The sequence below is a fragment of the Rhinoraja longicauda genome, chromosome 5 (genome assembly GCF_053455715.1).
Source record: "Rhinoraja longicauda isolate Sanriku21f chromosome 5, sRhiLon1.1, whole genome shotgun sequence".
NCBI lineage: Eukaryota > Metazoa > Chordata > Chondrichthyes > Rajiformes > Arhynchobatidae > Rhinoraja > Rhinoraja longicauda.
Genome location: NC_135957.1, coordinates 28388900 through 28408627, shown reverse-complemented (window position 1 = coordinate 28408627; position 19728 = coordinate 28388900). Strand labels below are relative to the sequence as shown.

The following is a 19728-nucleotide window of genomic DNA, read 5'->3' as shown; positions in this document are numbered from 1 at the left end:
TCCGCAGCGACCGTTCCCTCCGCAACTCCCTGGTTAACTCATCCCTCCCCAGGTACCTTCCCCTGCAACCGCAGAAGATGCAACACCTGTCGCTCATCCTCCTCCCTCCAATCTGTCCAGGGACCCCGACAGTCCTTTCAGGTTAGTTCGCTTGCACCTCCTCCAACCTCATCTATTGTATCCGTTGTTCAAGATGTGGACTCTTGTACATCGGTGAGACCAAACGCAGACTGGGCGATCGTTTTGCGGAACACCTTCGCTCAGCCCGTCTGAACCAACCTGATCTCCCGGTTGCTGGACACTTTAATTCTCCTTCCCGTTTCCACACAGACCTTTCTGTCCTAAGTCTCCTCCTTTGTCAGAATAAGGATGAATGCAAATTGGAGGAACAGAATCTCATATTTTGCTTGGGCAGCTTACAGCCCACTGGTATAAATATTAATTTCTCTCACTTCAGGTAGCCCCGGCATTCCCTCTCTCTCCATCCCTCCCCCACCCAAGTCGCACTAGCTTCTCATTTTCATCCTACAAACAGCCTGTTTCCTTTATCATCGTTACTTTTTTGCATATCTTTCATTCATTGTTCTTTATCTCTCCACATCACTGTCTATATCTCTCATTTCCCTTATCCCTAGCCAGTATGAAGAAGGGTCTCGACCCGAAACATCATCCATTCCTTCCCTCCAGAGATGCTGCCTGTCCCGCTGATTTACTCCAGCTTTTTGTATCTCTTTGTAAATAAAAGTCAATTATTAATACCATACCCGGCATATTTAATTTGATGCCATCCCCTGTATTCGTGCTACCATTTGGGAGCCTGTAGATAATATTCTCTACATCTCAGTGCTTCCTACCTCCAACCAGACTGATCCTACATTTTTGTTATCTTGGCAATTGCCTTTCTCACAGTTGCTCATATTTCCTTGATGTTCAGTTCTCAGCATTGATCACCCTACACGCATTCTTCTGTAAGGGTCAATTGGATAATTTTTTGATGTTAAACTGAAGATGATTGGAGCAACTTTCAGTCACCAACAACTGCTTTAAAGCTTTCTGTGTTAAACAATGCAAATATGCAAATCCCAGAGGAGGTTATGTTTTATGGTGTACACCGATGCATGCGAGCATTATTGTCAACTTTAGGGCAAAATATATATCAGTAAATGCCTGGGCTGCTTTTGTTTGCACATTCATGTAGATTGCTTATGATTGGGACACTTGTTTCATTATTTGAGGTGTTGGTAAAAGTGCCAAATTGATGAACACAGTTTATAATTTATCATTTCCGTTTTCCTAATGGGATCAATTTGGGATCCATGGTCTGTGTCTTGACTCACTTTTTTTGAAAGCATCCATTAAAAGATAATGGTATCTTCTATCTCTGGAGCAGGCTGGAAGACTGGAATATATTTCAGCTCATAGGCTGGAAAATGGCAAGACAATATTATTATTCTACAAAATTGTTGTTCATTTATAATTTATTTTAAATGAACTTTCATTTTTCTCTGTAATTGCATGTGTGATTAATGTGCTAATTAGAGTTTAGGTAGACTGGGGACAATTTTTTGTAGGTTTGGTTTTCAATGTGCAGCATTGAAATGGCCTTGCTTGGATTTTTTTTGCATCTGCTGTTTTCACATATTGTGTAATGAAAATACAATTTGAACATGATTAGTAAACTGACAGCTCTTTTTGCTCGTTCAGAACAATCTAAATTGTTCAGTATTTTGAATTAAACTGCATAAGTAAAGCAAAATAGTTCTAAGTGGCAGGAACTAACACAGGGACAGAAACAGTAATATGAGGTGAAAAGTATTGTTTCCCAATAATTTGTAATGGGGGCTTTTTTTCATGTTTGGAATGGCCGTAAAAATAATGATTTGTTTATTCATTTTTATAAATGGTGCATTACTAGCAATCTTTTTGAGACCATAACCACAGGTTGTAGATACTCATTCAGGAGAAACATTATCCCCACATTGACCGTATCAGTGTTAGAATATTGTATGCTTCAGATTATGTGGAAGTAGAAGCCATTACTTCAAACAAGAACCAACCTTTGGAATATCTGTTTTAATGTATCTTGGAATTAGTAATCAATTTTAAATTAAAAGGACAGCTTTGCAAACAGACAGCTGTCTATAATCATAACCATGACTCTTTTTCATATGCATCAACCAAAAGTAAGACAATGTGGTGTGTTAATTAGCCCACATAAAAGCAGAAATCTCCAGGTTAAGTTATTTTTGCACCATTGTAGTAGAGATGATGAAAACTTCCAGAGCAGACTTATTTTATCACTTGGCACATCAAGCATGGCCATAGACATACTTGTCTTTTAATCAATAAATAAGGTCTTTGTGTGCTCGAGAGTCAACCCTCACAGTATTAATTTTGGGTAACTGGGATCCCTGTTCTCCAAGTTTTAGACCATCCATTTAAATTACTTTGGTCACAGTCACAGTGGCACAGCGGTAGAGTTGCTGCCTTACAGCGAATGCAGCGCCAGAGACCAGGGTTCTTTCCCGACTATGGGTGCTGTCTGTACGGAGTTTGTATGTTCTCCCCGTGACCTGCGTGGGTTTTCTCTGAGATCTTCGGTTTCCTCCCAGACTCCAAAGACGTACATGTTTGTAAGTTAATTGGCTTGGTATAACTGTAAATTGTCCCTAGTGGGTGTAGGATAGTGTTAATGTGCGGGGATCACTGGTCGGCGCGGACCCGGTGGGCCGAAGGGCCTGTTTCCACACTGTATCTCTAAACTAAACTAAACTAAAACCAACAAAGGTGTTAGAACATTCAGAGGTGTCTTGGCAGTTACATTGCAATCACATTGTAACCGTGTAATTCAATTGAATCTTTTGTCAGACTCAAACATGGAAGGGAATAATATCATTGTAGCTATTGAAATTGTATTGAATCGCCTGCTGCTATCTTTGATCTTAAGAGTATAAAAACTTAGTGTACTTTGCATTGGAAGAGTCTGCTGAGTGGTTCTCCAAAAAAAAGTTTGTTTCTCTTGATTAGTTAAGATTTTTGTATCAACCAGCTTCAGACTTTGAGTAGCTTAGTTCATCAGCTCAAGTGCATTGATACTTTGATGCTGCAATCATTATTTGCCTATTTCCATCACTGCATTTGGGTAGTTCACTGAGAGGTGATATTGAGTCTTTTTTCAGGATTGATACATGGGTGCATTCATTCACAAAATGCTGGAGTAACTCAGCAGGTCAGGCAGCATCTCAGGAGAGAAGGAATGGGTGACGTTTCGGGTCGAGACCCTTCTTCAGACTGTTCTCCATGGAGCACTGCAGAGCACATTTTTGGAAACAGAATATACAGTACTTGCTTTTCTGCCATTTAATTTTAATGTACTGATTATCACATGCAATGTATCCAGAATCCCCAGGGATGCCTCCCAACAAAATCACTGCCCATTGGAAGGAACAGAGCCCAAGATCACATCTGTGGAATTATGTCTTCAGTAACATTCGACTAGTTACCAGGGCTGTTGATTTGTTTCTGTGTGGCAGTTTCCCAATATTCAGTCTTGTACCAAATTGATTTGAGTGTAGTGACTACCCCAAATCGTCCAAATAGAAACCTCAAAATTCATTGTTTCTCGTTGTAGTTGTTTGTGCTTTACAAGTGATTAAAAGTTTTTATGTGAAAGCACGGAATGAAAGCTGTATCCATGATATGCACTCAAGAAGAAAGTTCATGTTGTTTCACTGAAACAGTGAATTGCTTAACCTAGTCCATTTTAGAATGGGGAGTAGAAAATAACCACTTTCGCAATTTGGTGCCTCTCATTATGTTGTACATGTTTGACTTTTCTTAGCTTAATTTAAATTGATGTTTAACAACCCCGGGTTCCAAAACTGCACAATCATGTAGCAAATAAAGAATGCAAATGTAACTTTGTTATTTGAAAGTCACAAATTTAAACAAGAATTTCTATTTATTTTCTAACAGGTATCTCCACTTCAATCAAATAGAATCTTTAGAACCCGCATCCTTCAGTGTCCTTCCAAAGCTCGAAAGGCTGTGAGTACTAGAATTTCCTCTTGTATTTAGAACATAAACATGTGAAATGCTTTGTAGAAACGAGGAACTGCAGATGCTGGTTTACAAAAGGGGACACAAAATATTGTGAGTAACTCAACGGGTCAGGCAGCATCTCTGGAGAATATGGATAGGTGACATTTCGAGTTGGGCCCCTTCTTCAGACTGATGGTAGGGGAGGAAAGAATGCTGGAAGAGAGGAGCAGGCAGGACAGAGCCTGGCAGATTATTGGCTGACGTAGCTAAGGACGGTTTTTTGATAGGCAGATGTTCAACAAAGCCAAGTGTTGAAAGGACAGAAGGTGTGAGACACAGGGATTGAAGAGTTAGGAATTGTGAAGCTACAAGAAGGAATGATAGGTACTCGTCCAGGTGAGGCCCAGAGGAGAGGAATAAGAGGCACAACCAGAATATGAGGCATTACTCCTCCCATATTACGTGTGGCCTCACTTTGGTAATAGAGGAAGCCCAAGACAGAAAGGGTGGTATGGAATGGGAAATGGAGTTAAAATGGTTAGTAACCAGGAGATCCAGCAGGCCTTGGTGGACTGTTTCAATGTACTACTTCTGTGCACTCGTATTGTATTTAAGGCGTGCTTATGTATAGTAATAGTTGTACTGAACTGTATGCAAAAAAAGAATTTCACTATCTCGGTACATGTGCCAATAAAGTACTATTCAGCACAAGTGTTTGGTGAAATGGTCTCTGAGTCAGCCTGCAGAAGGGTCCTAACCCATAATGTTGCCCATTCATATTCTCCAGAGAATGGTGCCTGAGCCACTGAGTTACTCCAACTCTTTGTGTTTGTTTCCACTCACAGAGTGTTGAGTGCCAGTGAAAGGGTTTAGCCCTTGAAATGATTCACAGGCATGTAAAGACAAAGAAGGAAAATTACGTTGAATTATGTGAAAACTGTTGCTGTCAATACAGTTGAACCAAAATGCGTCTACATTCCTTTTATTGCATCTTTTAAACAAAAGGAACTAATCCCAAATCATTAAGCTGCTGCATTGTGTTTTACTGTCAAACCTTTGTCAGAGTAATAAAGGTTCATGTTGTCTTAAGGCAATTCAGTGAATTTGACACATGTCCATGTGACTTTTGCTGACAATCTGATCAGCTGCATTGTCCTTCAAATGCATCAACCTTTTGGCATTGAATAGTATTTGGGGATTAAGAGTATAGAAACTTGATGTACTATGAGTTGGGAGAGTCCGCTGAGAGGGTCTACACCTTATCATCTGCGCCACTATGCTGCCCTAGTAAACCTTTTTTTATGCCAGTGGCATGAACAACTGTTTTGTGAATCTTTACAGAGATGGTTGGGAATTTGCTTTACTTTTACTATCATTCAAAGACTATGAATTATTCTTCCGGACTGCTTTTTGTATTTCATTGCAGTCCAAAAAGGAAAAATGGTTGCAGGTACCGAGGTCCCGTGTACCCAAGGCTCAGGCTTGCTGCAGCTTGCATTGCCTTCAGGCAGGCTATGCCCAACCAATTGATCAAACCATTGTTCAATGTGTTGCAGTGCAAGACTGCTATCGAAGGGATTATGGCAATAGAAACATTGTTTTGTTTTTTCTATAGTCCATGGAAGGAGTTCATGACATATTTTGCTCTGACTGAAGTCTCTGAATCACGCCTATCAGTTGTCCAAGTCTTTTTTTGGCAGTGAAATCTTGGGCAAGTGAGTGCCATTCATCTGGTTCTCAGAAGTTAATCAATTGTGAATTCCAATATTAGTATTGCATTTGTGTTTTTAAAAGTCATGTCTATCAATGCCAGTAGGTAATTTTTTTACAAAATTAGGTTTGAAAATTGAAGGCAGATACAGATGATTAAATTCACCACCGCCTTCAATTCGCTGCCAATGAAGGAAATGTGAATTTGCAGATCAAGACGGTCTGGAGCAGGAGTGATCCCAACCATCCTCTGCTTTTATGACTTAGATTATGTACAACAGGCACATTAAGGCACTAGAGAGATCTCCATAAAATGCTCCAAGGATTCTCTACTAAGGATAAGAGCATGCTGATGTAAGGTTAACAGCCCCACTCAGTTGACCAATTGGGCAGATATGTTGCTTAAAAACCCAACACCATTCTCCCAAAACAGACACACTATTCCAAACACTATCTTGGAAAGAGATTACCAGGACAATGTAGGAGTTGTTCAAAATTTCTTAAACACCTCTTGGGGGAGGGAGAGAGAATGCACCGGCCCTTGGGGTTCTCTGGCCCATTACAGCCCACAGGAGATGGGATATTTGGCATATTCCTGCATCTCGGGTCCATGTGATGGGATTGCAGAGAACACCAGCATTAGCAGTGAATGGAGTACACCATCTTCAAAACTACCCATCTGCCAGTCATGTCAAACACCACCTGTGACTAGGGATCAGCAAGACTTGGTGATACCATGTGGTCTTGCCAGTTGCCACCCAACCGGCATGAAAATAAGTCTTCCTTGATTCAAAGGGACCATCCAAGAAAGAAGATGATCTTTGGCAAGCAATGCACATTCTAATTTTCATTGTACAGATAAGCTGTACAATCCTTCTCAGTGGATCATGCTGAGAATGCAGCCAAAGGTTGGCATTGACTACTTGTGAAGACTTCTGTCGAAGGTGATCATTGTGACAATTTATTTGTTTCTGCAAGGAATATTGTTTTGATATCAGAATATTACTTATACTGGACAGCAAAATAGGTATTTACTAGCAGTTATGCTTATTTTTTTTAATTTACTTGGATTTTTTTTCAAGAAGCCTTTTTTATTCCTTGGCAATCATGGGCATGAACCCATACTCTTCCTTGAAGCAGATGGTTTTTAAATAATTCTGTAAAAATAACATTTGGATTTTGTCTTTCAGTTTTTTGCACAACAATAGATTGTCGCAGATCTTGCCTGGAACATTCAGTCAGTTAGAGTCCATGAAAAGACTGTAAGTAGGAAGCTTTCTTTATGGAGAGATGGGGAAGGGAGTGATAAGGGTTTCAGTATGAGCAACATTTGTAGTTAAATAATGCTAATAGCAAAAAAGAAGTGAAGTGCCTGTCTTTTTTATTGTTGAAAGGGGAACAAGGAACCTTGAACATTGAAATTATTAATTTGATAGAATGCATATTGCAAAATTCAGAAGAAACTGCGGCAGATTTGTCTTTGTGTAAACCTGTGCCAGGTGGTTAGAATTGCATTGGGTGCAGAATAGAGAGGAAAATCAGATGGTGCATGATAGAGATATTGTTAGCTCAATATTATACTAAACACCAAAGAAAAATATGCATCTTTTCTTGCTTGCAAGCTTTCCTATTCCCGTATTTTTCTGCATCCGGATAACCCGATGCACTTGGAATGGGAAAACTTTGCAGTTGTATAGAGATGCAGTTAATTTTCAGGTGAAATAGAGTTAGAGTCGAAAAAATGGGGTGCTTGCCAAATATATATTTAATGTAGAAGGGATGCATGCAATGTTTGAGTTGACCTTAGCTTCAAAAGAGCAAATTGAGTTCATATTTTTTTATACATAGATCCTGAATGTGTTATCTTTTTTTCTTAAAGACAGAAAGATCTGTTACTGAAGAGAAATGTGCATGCTTTAAACTTGCTTGAGTGCTGACTTTAAATATTTTTAGTTTCTGTTCCATGCAAACAAGATCTTTTAAAATAATTTGACACATGGAAATGCACATTAAAATAATAGCTTATCTTCACAAGTATTTATTTTTAACAGGCGATTGGACTCCAATAGCCTGAATTGTAACTGTGATCTGATGTGGTTGGCTGAGATGCTGCAGGAATATGCTGAATCAAGTAACACACAAGCAGCAGCTACCTGCGAATATCCCAAAGGGCTGCAGGGAAGATCCGTTGCCACAGTTACACCAGAAGAATTCAACTGTGGTGAGTTTTAGCTTGGTCAAGCCAAGATCGATCACATTGTTGTCCAGGTATTTAATTACTAGCTACCAGATTTACTTGCTATTTTTTAGTCTATTTTATTCATATGCATATCCTGCAATGCTGTTGGGGAGTGTGCTCTGCTAATCTCATATAATTAATTAATTGCATATGATTGTCACTTTGCACTAATGCTAATTTTATAATGGTTGAAACAGTTCTTACTGAATTTAATTTAAACGGCGTTTTTAATGCAAAACCTTTCTTAAACATTATTCAGATGGTTTTAAGGATATGGACACTTCATGTCAGGAAGTGAAATGTTACATTGTAGAATATTTGCAAAATAATAGGTGGTCATTTAGAGCCTGTAGGGTCAGAAATGTGTCCAGTAGTTTGGTCAGAAACTTTAAAAGACCATTTTGAAGGAGTAGCTCTAAAAAGTAGAACATGGGAATGAACACACTTCAGGTCACAGTTCAGAGTTCGTAGTTCTGGGGTGTGATGGTGAGAGCTGCGACCATCTTGGGTTGTGGAGTCTGTTGATCTAAGGTGAGGCAGGCAAGATGATAATGATTTAAAGTTTGATGTAACCCGTGATGAGGATGTGGGTGATTAAGGTGAGTAAATTTAGGAAATATGTGCTGGATTTCAGACAGGTTGGAGTTTATGGAAAGTGATGAGCATGCAAGGGAAATATTAAGGTTGTGGGTAAAGGTATCAAAATAGAAGCAGAAGCGGAGAATGAGGCCCAAATTCATCCTGAGGTGAGACATGGTTGTGAATACAACTTCATGCTTCTCTGCAGCCACTGATTCATTATAGCACTGCTGGCCCAGAGAGAAAAATATTTCCTCCAAATAAAACTAGAAGACGCTCAGTCCACTTGGGCCTACCTGATTTCCCGGTTGCCAAACACTTTAATTCCCCTTCCCATTCCCACACTGACCTTTCTGTCTTAAGCCTCCTCCATTGTCAGAGTGAGGCCAAATGCAAATTGGAGGAACAGCACCTCATATTTCGCTTGGGAAGCTTATAACCCAGCAGTATGCATATCGATTTCTCTAACTTCAAGTAACCCTTGCAAGTAACCCTAACTTCAAGTAACTCTGTCACTCTCCCACCCATCAGCTTCAAAGTCGTCATCTTGAATCTCATTTGCTGTGACTTGTTTTTACCTAACCCACAGCTAACAATGGTCTGTTTCCTTTATCATCATTACTTTTTTACATCTTTTTCTTCATTTGTTCTCTATCTCTCTATATCACCATCTATATCTCTCGTTTCCCTTTCCCTTGACTCCCAGTCACTTATTCCTTTTCTCCAGTCACGCTGTCTGACCTGCTGAATTACTCCAGCTTTTTGGGTCTATCTTCAGACAAGAAAGTTACATCTGCTCAGCTAGTGAGAACATATTTCATCATTGGCACTCAGCCAGTGAGAATGCACTATGCGATGACCTGCTTTCAAGCTGATTCAATGAGTCAGATTGTAACATTTCAATGAGAGCTCCCATCCTGGGTGCTCGACAGGGTTCCGGGCCGCATGGTTCAGTCTGAGCCAGAGGATGGTTAAGTGGGTCTGGTGTTTGTGAGCTTGTTGCATGTGTGTTACTGATCTTCTTTCCAGCTGCTTGTCTGTGCTGCAGAATGTGTGCCAAAGTTCCATGAAGGGCCGGGGGTGGTTTTCCATTCAGAGATGTAACATGTATACAAGCTGCTGCTGGATTTCTTCTGAATTCAGGTCCGTGGTGAGGTATCGAGCTCTGGTTAGAAGTCTGTTTGATACAAAACTAAAACCCAATTCAAATCCAACCTAACTCGAGCCTGAGCACCTATTAATATTCTCATAAATGTTATGAACTGGCCATTGCCGTGCATAAAACACACTCGATCAAATGTGTCATTAATCTGTTTGAAGATGAAATACCAAAGATTGACCAGGAACAGAGGACACATATGGTGTTAGTTTTACAAAAAAGCATCTTGAGCTTAACTGAGCAAGGTCGGCATAGCACTGCAGCCTGACTAGATGTAATTAGTCTTCGATGTGAGCACTGGACGTGAGCTCTCCTCGGCTGAAGCTGTACATCTGCCTAAATTATGTTAACTGTTCTGAGATTAGTTGAGTCCCCAGTCTTGTCATTGTGATCAGATTTTCATTGCACTACATTGGAATATTCATCTGATTTGAATTTAGTTCCGGATATGTTGTTTTAAACATAAAATAGTTATTCTAAGTTTACTTCGTGTAAATGACAGTGTTATGTTTTGCAGTGACCAGCATGTGCACACTTTGTGTTTGTTATTAGCTTGTGTTATGGCAAGATATGACAGTGGCCAATAAATATGCTGGTACATCAGGCAGACAGCCACATTTGGATATCTTTAATGTGTTTTGATACTTTCTTCCCTGGTGAAGTTGGAATCTATTTTTAAATTAGTTCTCAATCTACATAGAGAAACCACGAATAACAACACAGCCACAGGATGCGGATGTAACATCTGGGAACACTGTGTACTTTACCTGCCGAGCTGAGGGAAATCCAAAGCCTGAAATAATTTGGCTTCGTAATAAGTAAGTTGATATCTATCAACCGCTTTTGCAGCTTTTTTTTGTGTATATGGTTATTGAAAAAGTTGAAATCTATAGTGACATGTTGGAAGCAGTTCACTTGTGCATATGATTTAAATGCAAGTCCCTAGAGTCCACCTACACGAAAGGTGTCCAAACATTTTGGTCTTTGTTTGGGTTTATCAGGTCACTATTAATTAACCTGCCTCTTGAACCATGAATGGAACCAGCTGCTACTTGCGAAGTGGAAAATTATTATATATGATCCTTCAAGATTAATTTTTTGCTTGTGGAATGATAAATAATTTTCACTTCTTATGCGAGAAAGAATTGAAAAAGTTTCTTCTCATGGAGATGTGGAGGCAATTAATCATTGTTAATATTGTCCTTTTGTTAAATTGGAGTAATAGATTGAGATCCTGTTCGTGTGTGGAAATCGAATTTTACTCTCATTGAGTTGGATACAAAATGCTGGAGTAACTCAGCAGGTCAGGCAGCATCTCTGGGTTGCCATTCCATCTCTGGAGGAAAGGAATAGGCGACGTTTCAGGTCGGAACCCTTCTTCAGACATTAAGCTGTTGCTTTGAATTAAAAAAAGAGACTGGAATTTACAGGTTAAGGTGAAATCCTTTTGGCTGGACAAGAGATTCAGTGCTATAATTCTCCCGTGCCAAATAAGATATGGTTCTTTCCAGGCACCCTGTTCTTTCTGCAGATATATTTTGATGTTTCATGTTAATCTTCAGGATAAGATTTGTTCTGAACACACTCATCATCGATAAGAGATTTATTCATTTGATGTGACTCTTGCCTCAGAGGCACAGATTGGCTTCTCACTCCTTCACAGGCAGACACATAACCTAAACCAACAGCTTTGGGTAACATAGAGGAAATGTGGTGCTTTCAACACTGAGGCAACATCTCCATGCTTATATCAGTATGGCGGTTAACATTGTGCAAATTGTTTGGGCAACTCATACAATAGCTGAGATATTTATGCAATGGTTTATGCACAAATTGACTTCCACTTTTATTGACATTTTATTCATTAATGTCATGTGTACTGAGAAGCAGTGAGAAACTTTGTTTTGCATGCCAGCTAGAAATACGTCATTGGTTAAAAATGCAAAAATAAATATTAATGCCCCTTATTGATAATTTATGCAACATTAATGTTTGGCATTCAAAAGTATCCCTATTGCAGGTAACTTAAATAGCATTTACATTGGTCAATGTGCCTGGTACAAATATAATCATACCATGCATGAGTATAAATAAAGTGTTACCCTTTTAATTGCACAACAGTAATTGTGATTTTAACAATATTTATTTATAGTAATCTGGAACTTCATAGGAACTTTCTAAAATATTCGAAATGCATATTTTTAGCATGTGTTGGCCTATGACCACTGATGCATGTTACTTTATATCTAATACTTTCTGGCATGGTAGAATTTACAAACAGATGAAAACAAAATTTGTTGTCAGTGTATTGATATTCAAATGTACATTGACATTCATTTAGTCCCATATATCACAACTATTTTAATATTTGTTTTGATCTGCAGAATCTGGCTGCATGTTTGAAATGTTCTGAGCATGGAGATCTGTGCTGGTGTAATCAGTGTGGATCAAAATACCGATCTATTTCTGAAATCACTTAAATTCCAACCACAAAAATGTCATTGGTTAAAAATGCAAAAATAAATACCTCTTATTGATAATTAATGAAACATTATTTCTTGGCAGTCATAAGCATGCCTATTGCAGATAACTTAAATAGCATTCACATTGGTCAATGTGCCTGGTTACAAATATAATAACCGCTGATTTAAGCTTACTATTTGGATTTTCTTTTTCTTTTAATAATTGGGATTCTTTAAATTCCCATTATTTTAAATGCCTAAAATTGCTAGGGATAAATTATGGGACCTTTTGTTCTTTTACAGTAATGCACTAGATATGAAGTATAACCCACGTTTAAATCTATTGGATGATGGCACTTTAATGATTCAGAATACTCAAGAAGATGACCAAGGTGTCTACCAATGCATGGCCAAAAACGCAGCTGGGGAAGTGAAGACTCCTGAAGTCATTCTTCGGTACTTTGAGATACCAGGTACCCTTCCTTACTTGAGATCTTTTTAATGGAGAAGGTTGGGGAGATAGAAAAATAGGTGCCGGAGTACGCCATTCAGCCCTTCGAGACCATTCGATATGATCATGATTGATCATCTAAAATCAGTACCCCATTCCTGCTTTTTCCCTATATCCCTTGATTCCTTTAGCCCTAAGAACTCTCCCTTGAAAACATCCAGTGAATTGGCCTCCACTGCCCTCTGTTGCAGAGAATTCCACAGATTCACAACTCTGTGAAGAAGTTTTTCCTCATCTCAGTCCTAAATGGCCTACCCCTTATTCTTAAACTGTGACTCCTGGTTCTGGACTCCCCCAACATCGGGAACATTTTTCTTGCATCTAGCCTGTCCAATCCTTTAAGAATTTTATATGTTTCTATAAGATCCCCTCTCATCCTTCTAAATTCCAGTGAATACAAGCCCAGTCGACCCATTCTTTCATCATACGTCAGTCCCGGGAATTAACCTGGTGAACCTATGCTGCACTCCCTCAATAGCAATAATGTCCTTCCTCAAATTAGGAGACCAAAATTGCACACAATACTCCAGGTGCGGTCTCACCAGGGCCCTGTACAACTGCAGTAGGACCTCCTTGCTCCTAAACTCAAATCCTCTCGCAATGAAGACCGACATGTAATTAGCTTTCTTCACTGCCTGCTGTACCTGCATGCTTACTTTCAGTGACTGATGTACAAGCACACCCAGGTCTCGTTGCATGTCCCTCCCCTTTTCCTAATCTGACACCATTCAGATAATAATCTGCCTTCCTGTTCTTGCCACCAAAGTGGATAACCTCACATTTATCCACATTAGACTGCATTTGCCATGCATCTGCTCACTCACCCAACCTATCCAAGTCACACTGCAGCCTCTTAGCATCCTCATCGCAACTCACACTGCCACCCAGCTTTGTGTCACCCGCAAACTTGGAGATGTCACATTTAATTCCCTCATCTAAATCGTTAATATATATATTGTGAATAACTAGGGTCCCAGCACCGAGCCTTGTGGCACCCCACTAATCACTGCTTGCCATTCTGAAAAGGACTCGTTAATTCATATTCTTTGCTTCCTGTCTGCCAACCAGTTCTCTATCCATGTCAATACCCTACCCCCAAGACCATGTGCTCTAATTTTGCACACTAATCTCTTGCGCGGGACCTTGTCAAAGGCTTTTTGAAAGTCCAGATACACCACATCAATTGGCTCTCCCTTATCCATTCTACTTGTTACATCCTCAAAAACTTCCAGAAGATTAGTCAAGCATGATTTCCCCTTCATAAATCCATGCTGACTTTGACCGATCCTGTCACTGTTTTCCAAATGTGCTGCTATAACATCCTTAACAATCGACTTGAGCATCTTCCCCACTGCCGATGTAGGTTATAATTCCCCGTTTTCTCGCTCCCTCCTTTCTTACAAAGTGGGGTTAATTGGCTACCCTCCAGTCCACAGGAACTGATCCAGAGCCGAGAGAACATTGGAAAATGATCGCCAATGCATCCACCATTTCTATGGCCACCTCCTTGAGTACTCTGGGATGCAGACCATCAGGCCCTGGGGATTTATCTGCCTTCAGTCCCAACAGTTTACCTAACACCATTTCCTGACTAATGTGGATTCCCTTCAGTTCCAACCTTCCATGAGATCCTCGGTCCTCCCATATTTCTGGGAGATTGTTTGTGTTTTCCTTAGTGAAGCCAGAACCAAAGTACTCATTTAAATGTGCTGCCATTTCCTTGCTTCCCATTATAAATTCACCTGTCTCTGATTGTAAGGGACCTACATTTGGCTTCACCAATCCTTTTCTTTTTACATATCTAAAGAGGCTTTTAGAGTCGGTTTTTATATTCCCCACAAGCTTTTTTACGTGCTCTTTTTCCCCTCTTAAATTTCTTCCAGTCCTCCAGTTTGCTGCTTCCTCTGGCCAATTTATATGCTTTTCCTTGGATTTAACACTATCCTTCATTTCCCTCGTTAGCCACGGTTGAGCCGCCTTCCCTGTTTTATTTTTTCAAAAGACAGGGATGAATAATTTATGGAATTATGTGGTCTTTAAATCTTTTCCATTGCATCGCCACCGTCTACCCTTTAAGGATAATTTGCCAGTCTATCCTAGCCAATTCCCGTCTCATACCTTCAAGTCTCCTTTCTTTAAGTTCAGGACCTTAGTCTCTGAATTAACTGTCACTTTCCATCCTAATGCAGAATTCCAACATATTACGGTCACTGTTGCCCAAGGGGCTTTGCACAACAAGATAGCTAACTAATCCTTCCTCATTACACAATACCCAGTCTGGGATGAAAGAAATTATATTTCCAGCAGTCCATCCAGCCACTTATTCCCTTGTAACCTATCGTGGAACAAGCCTATTAACAATCCATCAATCTCTTTGCCTCATTTTCCCAATAGCTATCTACACTGGACAATTTACTTAACAAACAATAAGTTTAGTTTAGAGATACAGTGCGGAAACAGGCCCACCGAGTCAGCGCCGACCAGCCATCCCCGCATGTTAACACTATCCTGCACACACTTGGGACAATTTACAAGTATACCAAGCCAATTAACCTACAAACCTGTGCGTCTTTGGAGTGTGGGATGAAAACGGAGATCACGGAGATACCGACACAGATCATGGGGAGAACGTACACACTCCGTACAGATAAGCACCTGTAGTCAGGATCGAACCCGGGTCTCTAGCGCTGTAAGGCCACAACTCTACTGCTTTGCCACCCTTCAGGATATGAGAGGAATCCAATGCAGTCTTGGGAAAATCTTAATCAAATCATAAGAGATTTGCACCCGGAAATAATTTCGCCTCTGCACTAAATGGCGTTTAATCCCATTGCACATTAAATTGTTTCAATAATATTACTATGCAAGCTAAATAATGCATTCAATGGAAATCTGAATAATAAATGTAAATGACATCCAGCATTTTTGGAGGGTGAAATAGATTTAACATTTCACATTGATGATCAGTAAAGGTTACTAAAATGTCTGCTGCAGCATAAATTGTAGCCGAGTGTGAGGGGAGTTGGACATGTTGGGGCACTGAGAACAAAAAGACAGGTCTGTGATAAATTGGAGGCAACATGTAAGTGATGGAGATACCAGCAGAGTTTGATATTTAGAGAATAATAACTTATGATAAATTGAACCTCGCACTTGAGTATAATTATTTTTGTACACCATGCATTTGATAATTGTTGATCTGCCAAACAGCTAGCGATCAGATGGTTTTTACATTCTCAACTTACATCAGTTTTAACTTTTTGCATAGTACAATGCATAACTTATGCCTCACCAATTTAAAAAATAATTTTCCTTTTTTTTCTTCAATGGAAGAATGTGTATGTGGTCAATTAAGTGAATTAATGTTGCCACTTGATGTCCGTTCTGCATGAATTTGACTTCTGTTTCTTAAATAGCTCAGCCTGCTTTTGTAATTCAGCCACAAAACACTGAGGTCTTGGTCGGTGAGAGTGTCACGTTGGAGTGCAGTGCTACTGGAAACCCTCAGCCACGGATCACCTGGATGAGAAGTGATGGGTCTCCTTTGCCCAATGACCCTCGCTATACTATAACTTCCTCAGGAGGACTTTATATACAGAATGTAGAGCAAACGGATGGTGGACAATATACTTGTCTTGCAAACAATAATCAAGACTCTGTTCAAGCAAATGCATTCATAATTATTAAAGGTATTTATCGCAAATGTCATACAATCATTTGTGTGTGCTAATGAGGAAATAGAGCATAATGAAATCCATTTTATCCCTGGTTCATTATAGAAACATAAAAGGATTTGCTTTATATTTAGTTTTGCATAACTAGCAAATTATTAACAACTTTGAAACTAACCATGAAACTTAAAGGTCCATTCCTAAAGTGTTAACCATCTTTCGGCCTCCCTTCATTCATTCATTCATTCATCATTCATCTGGTTTCCCATTAAATGCATATGTGCTATTTGTCTGAATTACTGTTTGTAAATCCACACTCTAAACAATCCCTGGGTGCTGAAGTTTCTCCTGAATTATTTACTGGATTTAATGATGACTATTTTAATTTGGTCACAAAATGCTGGAGTAACTCAGCAGGTCAATCAGCATCTCAGAAGGAATGGGTGACGTTTCAGGTCGAGACCTGTTCCTCTCTTCCCCTCCCCTTCCCAGATCTCCCTCTATCTTCCTGTCTCCACCTATATCCTTTCTTTGTCCCGCCCCCCTGACATCAGTCTGAAGAAGGGTCTCGACCCAAAACGTCACCCATTCCTTCTCTCCTGAGATGCTGCCTGACCTGCTGAGTTACTCCAGCATTTTGTGAATAAATACCTTCGATTTGTACCAGCATCTGCAGTTATTTTCTTATACTACTTATTTTAATTTGGTCGATTGTTCTAGAAATGGGTTCAAGTGGAAATATGTATTATCTAGTTCTGTTGATCAATGATGTCCTCTTTAAGACCTGTTATTAGGTCAGCCCTTATTTTTCCCTTTTCGATGGAAATAATGTTTATTTCTTAAATGTTCTTGCTAAATTTGACCTTTTAGTTCTAGTGCATCATTTCGTACCTTCTCCAATAACTCTTTTGAAGTATCATGGAAATAGACTGTTCAGCTTGCTGAACTAGGCCAACCATCAAGCACTAATGGTACTCCAATCTATTTCCCCCCGCAAATTCTCATCACCATTGTGCTTAATTAATCGACCAATTTACAGATTTTTTGAGATGTGGGATGAAATCCGAGCCTCCAGAGGAAACCAACATAGCCACAAGTAAACATCCACACACAAATCACCATGGTCAAGATTGAACCATAGTTGCTGGAGCTGTGAGGCAGAAGCTCATGTAGGTGTACCAGTATACCTCCCCAATGACAGTAGAACCATTCACAATTCTTCACATGTTGGTTCACCATATTATTTGATTAAAAATCTCTATTATCAATTGCTTCGACAGCACTTAAATTGTTATTTAACTCTACTTGCATCTCACATTTCACAAACATAAGAGGTAATTCTTCTTCATGGCTTCTCTCCCTTTGTTTTTCCTGTAGCTCCACCTCAGTTTACAGTCTTCCCTGAAAATCAAGCAGTTGTGGAGGGACAAACTATAGATTTCCACTGTGAGGCAGAGGGGAATCCTGCACCAACAATAGCATGGACTAAAGGAGGTACAGTTACTTGTCATGTTTATTGTTCATTCTCCAGTCCCTTATTGTGTATCTACACACATTAAATGGATCGATTGTAATCATGTACTGTGTTTCTGCTAACTGGTTAGCATGCAACAAAAAGCTTTACACTGTACCTCGGTTATACGTGACAATAAACTGAACTGAAAAACTCGGTGTAAGCAATGTTAGCTGCCTTGATGCCAGACTGTACTTATTTTGGTCTCTCACTTTTATTTGCTCCGTGGAATAAAATTTGTACCCAAAGCTTAACTGAAAAATTTAAACTTTGGGATTTGTTTCTCTATCTCAAGTAGTGGATAATAATTTGGCTGAGTTTTAAGAGGCAATTGTTATATTTTGCTATGTTTTTATGCTTAGCAAGTCTCCATGATCATTTTCAATTTGTTAAAGTTATTTGCCGTGGGTTTTTTTTAGTCTCACTTCATCCAATGGATAGGGTTGAAGAAAAAATAATTTTGGTGCATGCTGATTGCCTACCCACGAATAGTGACCCAAAAAGAAGCACTAATTATCCTACCCTTTCCCTCACCAAGCCCCTATCTTTAATAGTTTTTGAGGTGAGAGGGCTAATTGATCTTGAGTATAATTATCTCAAATTTTCCAACAAAAATTTGGTAACTGATATTACAGTTTCTGTCTTGGAACATGAATTGGGGAAACATATGCTTACACTATGTGTTTTTCTTAAAACTTGTGGAATAATCATTTACTAATCTTATCAGATATTGAGGTTAATGGAAATCTGTTCTTGTTTATAGGCAGTACACTTCCTGGAGACAGGCCGTTTATTTTCCTATCCTCGGGATCACTGAGGATTTCCGGAGTTGCGCTTCACGATGCGGGCCAATATGAATGCCAGGCCGATAATGTTGTTGGTGCCCGTCGAATTGCTGTCCAGCTAACTGTGCAACGCAGAGGTACTCTACAGATCTGGTGGAATAATTAAAATGTCTGGCTTGTTAAGTGTAAGGAAGCATATTGACAGAACAGTACCATTGAAAGATGTAGCAGAATCTTAGCAAGGGAAGTGGTTAGTTATTCAACTGTGTCGCCCACTGTGGCAGTTCTTGTGTTTTATGTTACACTGCCAAATGTTGCAGGAAGCAGAGTTAACAAATGAATGAAATGAAAATCCAGAGTTGTCGGTGTAATCAGGTGGGACATGTAAATAATCCTCCCAGCCTATTGTAGACAACAGCAATGCTCTGCCTGATATTACATGGTTGTTCCCATATCTTGCCTGCCTGTTATCTCCATCAAACCAGAAGAAACATGAGATCCAAATCGATTAGAGAGGAATAAATCTTGGTGGGCAGAAATGATTGATGGTTTAAAATGCAAATTAAGATTACCAGTCCCACTTATGGAATCAAATGCATAACTACTTTTCTCTCGCCTTCATTGCTCCTAGTATCGGTGGTCTTCACGAACAGGCCAGCTGACCAGACGGTTGCAACTGGAACAGATGTGCAGATTCCCTGCAGTGCTCGAGGCAGCCCGGAACCTACTCTAACATGGAGTAAGGTGGGTGACAGGCTCTTTGGAAGCAGTTTTGTTGGGTGGCCAAGAATATTTCTAGCATTGAGTCTCCAGGCGAGAGTGGTGAAAGGAGGAAGCTGATTAAATATGCAAAAACCATGGGCCATCCTAACTTGGATTTACTATTCTTGTCAATTTGTCAGATTGCTTTTTAGAAAATCTAAAACACAAATTGATGTTAAGATTCTTTTAATGTGGTTTAGTGAGTTTAGTGTCAGGCTAATCTGGCAAATAAAATATGATTGTAATTTGAGGGTGTATAATTCATTCTCACTTTGCAAATGCAATATTGTACTTAT

General features: G+C 39.5%; 1 protein-coding gene across 4 annotated transcripts in view; it reads left to right on the top strand.

The window, feature by feature from the left end:
* The window catches only part of pxdn (peroxidasin), a 175444-nt gene that overhangs the window by 110840 nt on the left and 44876 nt on the right, over positions 1-19728 (top strand). For 3 of the 4 annotated variants that reach the window (XR_013547263.1, XM_078399189.1, XM_078399188.1), the window contains 9 exons: positions 3976-4047; positions 6942-7013; positions 7803-7972; positions 10429-10546; positions 12494-12663; positions 16118-16390; positions 17750-17866; positions 18649-18807; positions 19302-19414. Coding sequence is in view for 3 of the 4 variants with exons in the window: in XM_078399189.1 (XP_078255315.1) it covers positions 3976-4047; positions 6942-7013; positions 7803-7972; positions 10429-10546; positions 12494-12663; positions 16118-16390; positions 17750-17866; positions 18649-18807; positions 19302-19414 (1264 nt within the window). In the remaining variant the exon portion in view is untranslated. The remainder of the gene's footprint in view (positions 1-3975; positions 4048-6941; positions 7014-7802; positions 7973-10428; positions 10547-12493; positions 12664-16117; positions 16391-17749; positions 17867-18648; positions 18808-19301; positions 19415-19728) is intronic. The other variant, XM_078399190.1, reaches the window with a different exon arrangement.